The sequence below is a fragment of the Mastomys coucha genome, unplaced genomic scaffold (genome assembly GCF_008632895.1).
Source record: "Mastomys coucha isolate ucsf_1 unplaced genomic scaffold, UCSF_Mcou_1 pScaffold16, whole genome shotgun sequence".
Classification (NCBI taxonomy): domain Eukaryota; kingdom Metazoa; phylum Chordata; class Mammalia; order Rodentia; family Muridae; genus Mastomys; species Mastomys coucha.
The window spans coordinates 52,771,258-52,774,775 of NW_022196898.1; the positions used below are offsets into that span (position 1 = coordinate 52,771,258).

At 51.6% G+C, this 3,518-nt stretch overlaps 1 protein-coding gene across 5 annotated transcripts in view; it reads right to left on the minus strand.

Moving 5' to 3' along the window:
• The window catches only part of Tafa3 (TAFA chemokine like family member 3), a 7,591-nt gene that overhangs the window by 1,789 nt on the left and 2,284 nt on the right, over window positions 1–3,518 (minus strand). For 2 of the 5 annotated variants that reach the window (XM_031376136.1, XM_031376135.1), the window contains exons 3-6: window positions 2,343–2,434; window positions 2,108–2,223; window positions 1,193–1,342; window positions 317–441 (exon numbers count right to left, since the gene is read on the minus strand). In XM_031376136.1, coding sequence (XP_031231996.1) covers window positions 317–441; window positions 1,193–1,342; window positions 2,108–2,222 — 390 coding nt within the window. In that variant the 5' untranslated portion in view covers window position 2,223; window positions 2,343–2,434. The other 3 variants (XM_031376138.1, XM_031376137.1, XR_004120007.1) reach the window with 3 other exon arrangements.

The window sequence follows — 3,518 nt, forward strand, 5'->3', positions numbered from 1 at the left end:
CTGGCCTCGAACTCAGAAATCCACCTGCCTCTGCCTCTCAAGTGCTGGGATTAAAGGTGTGCACCACCGCCGCCCGGCAGGCCTGGTATTTTCTAGGGGTAAACCCATGGGAAGCAAAGAGGAGAAAGGCAAAGCAGGCACACCATCAGCAGGAGCAGAGCCTAGAAGACTGTCTGGAAAGTGTTCCCATGATTCCCACGCCCACCTTGTGAGCCTGCTGTCCTAGCCCTCCAGGGCTCGGCCCCTGTGCTATCCCGGGTGAGGGAGGATCAGGAGGGAGGACCAGGAGGGGAGGATGAGCCAATCATCTCCATACCTTGGTGGTTTTGACCTTGTGTCCGCTGCTGCAGCTCCACCCTGACAGATCCGGGAGCACCTTACACTCCTCCCCCAGCAGACAGGGCTCCATCTGGCACCACCACTTCTGCAGGACGATGGAGGCTGTGGGGCAGAAGGCAGGTGTGGCTCTAAGTTCTGGGAGCACAACACTGGTCACCGCTGGTCTGTGAATGAGGTGTGCCTTCCCCATACCGTAGGCTTTGGTTGCCACCTTCCCCTTGTCCTCCCCCTACTCTGGGCTGTCTGGGGAGGCAGCACTGTACACAGGCTGAGGACTGAAGTCTATCCCAACCGACTTCATCACCGCATCCCACCAAAGGGGGAGGAAGGCATCAAGCTAGGGGCAGCTGTTGTTAGCACAGAGGTACCATCTTCAGTGCCCTCCTTAGTGTATATGAGCTAGTATCCAAGCCACATCCAGATGGGCACAAGCTAGCATGTGAGCTAGTGAGCATGGGCATGGTGATGAACTGGATGCCACCAGAGCATGAGAACACAAGTGTGCACAGAAAGGAAGGAAAGTGGGTGTGTGAAGTCGGGGATCACATGTTCCACATGGAGCAGGTTGAGAATAACAGACTTGTGGAAGAGGACCTCCCTAGAGGGGTGTGTGGCCACAGGAGCTGGTTTGGGCCAGGTGGCAAGTATGTATATGGCCCGTAACAAGAGCTTTCTTCCTCTATGACACAGGGCGGGTCACGTCTGCCCTCTCCTCCAAGATGACTCTCCACTTGAGACAGATAAGGTAAGCCTTAAGATGGCTATGAAACTAGATCCTCAGCAGATGGCAAGGTCTAAATGACTTTCTTATCTCTGCTCTGCCAGGCTGCCCAGGGCCTGGCCTCTCACTCACCGTCCACGCAGGAGGGCTTTGCTCTTGTAGTGCCAGCCACCTGGCCAGAGAGGCAGGAGCATTTGACCGTCTGGGAGCGCTCCTCAATTCGGTTCCGGTTACAGCAGCGATGTGCAGCAATCACCTCGCAGGTGCCCTGCTTCACTAGGACTGATGCAGCCAGCAGTTAGTCCCAGGCCTCCAACCCTGCTCTCCCCCCTCCCTCCCACCCAGCTGCAGGCCCTCAACTCCCTCCTTCTTGCTCATGGCAAAGTCATTTAAGAGCTATCTAGTGCCAGGACTGCAACTCAGTGGGAGTGTTTTCTAGCATCGAGGTGAAGGCTGGAAGCATACCTTCAACAGACAGAGAGAGAGAGAGAGAGAGAGAGAGAGAGAGAGAAAGAGAGAGAGAGAGAGAGAGGAGAGAGAGCAGAGAGAAGAGAGGGGGGAGAGAGAGAGAATAGTAAGGGAGAAAGGAACAGATGAAACTTTCATGTTACGCCCCCCTGAGGCCATGTTCATGACTCTTTGAAAGCTGGAGTTCCACACCAGCCCCCACCTTCCACTTTCTCAGGGTGAGGGCAAGGGCCCCAGAGCTTACAATGCGTGGGGGAGGATCATCCGCTTACAGAGGCTTTAGCTATCCCAGAAGGAAAACCCCAGAATTAGGCCAGGAGACTAGACTTAAGCCTCCACCCGAGGGCCTCACTGCAGAACACCTTCCCCTGGAAGAGATGGTGCGATGGGTCTTCCCAGGCCTTCTCTAGCCTGGGCGAGGGCAGAGGACAGTTTGCTGGGTGATGACTGGAGGAGTCACATCTGCAAGTTTTACTCTACCCCAGAGATCAGCCTGCTTCTTGGGATGGGCTGGAGTGCCTTCTAGCTCTCCAGACATCCTATAAAACCCCTTCCCTCATCTCCCCGCCTTTCTCAGACCTGTGGATGTTGGGGGCTGCAAAGAGGCAGAGGCCAGACGCACCCACAGCCAGGCTAGGCATAGTGCTAGCACCCAGCTGCCTGCGCTCCAGTTGCTGGTGGACCTCTCAGTCATTCTGTGGAGAGAAGGACATACATACCCTACTTAGCTCAAAGCTCATGCTTCCTCTGCCTTTGAACTCAGCCCCTCCTCTATGCCATGCTCTAGAAGCCCAAGGTTAGACAGGATGCAGACCTTGTTTGTCTCAGGCAGCTTGCGGGCAGGCACGATGTCACAGTAGGATGTGATGACTGACAGAGAGGGATCAAGGATCAGGAAGGCAGAGGCTGTGGAGGAGACATTCAAAGACCTCACAGAGTAAATTAAAGGGCAGTACCATGAATTGGACAATGACGCTGACTCCCACTTTTTGAGCTCTTGACCCGAACACTTGTGTGCTCTTGGTGATACCCATTGCACAAGAGATTGCTATTATCATTTTACAAATAAAGCTCCAAAAGTCTGGATCCAATCTGAACAGCCATCAGTAGAGGGAGGAGCTGCGTATACCATGGAGAATCTAAAAAGGCAGTTCCTTCCAGATGGCTGGGAACACAGAACAGAACAGAACCCAGAGAAAACCAAAACCATGGAGGAACTTTGTAATGACGTACACAGTAGACTCTACTGAGAAACAAGTCTTACAGGAGGGAAAAAAGCGACACCTGGGGGTGATGGTGCACACACAGTGTTATACACGGTGTGTGTGAGGGAAAGAGTGTATGCGTTGTTTAATATGTAGATACCAGCTCTGTTTGCCATTGAGAAAGGAAAGTTTTACTTGGCTAGAAGTTGTAAGGTAGGAAGATGAATTATTTTCCCCCCAGTTTCTTTCTTTTACGGTTTGAGTTTCAAATCATGGGGCTGTAGTAGCAGTGCAGTTCAAGCTGAACACAATTTAAGTTTTTAAAAGAAATGAAGGCTTGCAATTGTGGAAAATGTAATCCTAGCACTTCAGAAGCGACAGCAAATGGATCATTAGAAGTTTGAGGCCAGCCTAATCTACACAGTTCTAAGTCTAGCCAGGGCTACATAGGAAGACCCTGTCTCAAACACAAAACACAGAGCTGAGGGGGATGGCTCAGTGAGTAAGAGGACTCAGAGTGAGCATGAGAAGACCAACACAGATATAAAAAGCTAGGCTATGTGAAAAGATTGCTGGATTGCTGGACAGCCTAGAGCTAGAGCCAGTGAAAGACCCTGCTTGAACGGAGTAGGGTGGCAAGTGACAGAGCAGGGTGTCTCTGTCAAATAAGCCTCCTCTGGCTTTCACGAGGATGCATACATGCATATGTTATGCACACACATGAAAATCAATCAGTCCGTCAGTCAGTAAATAAATAAATAAATAAATAAATAAATAAATGGAAG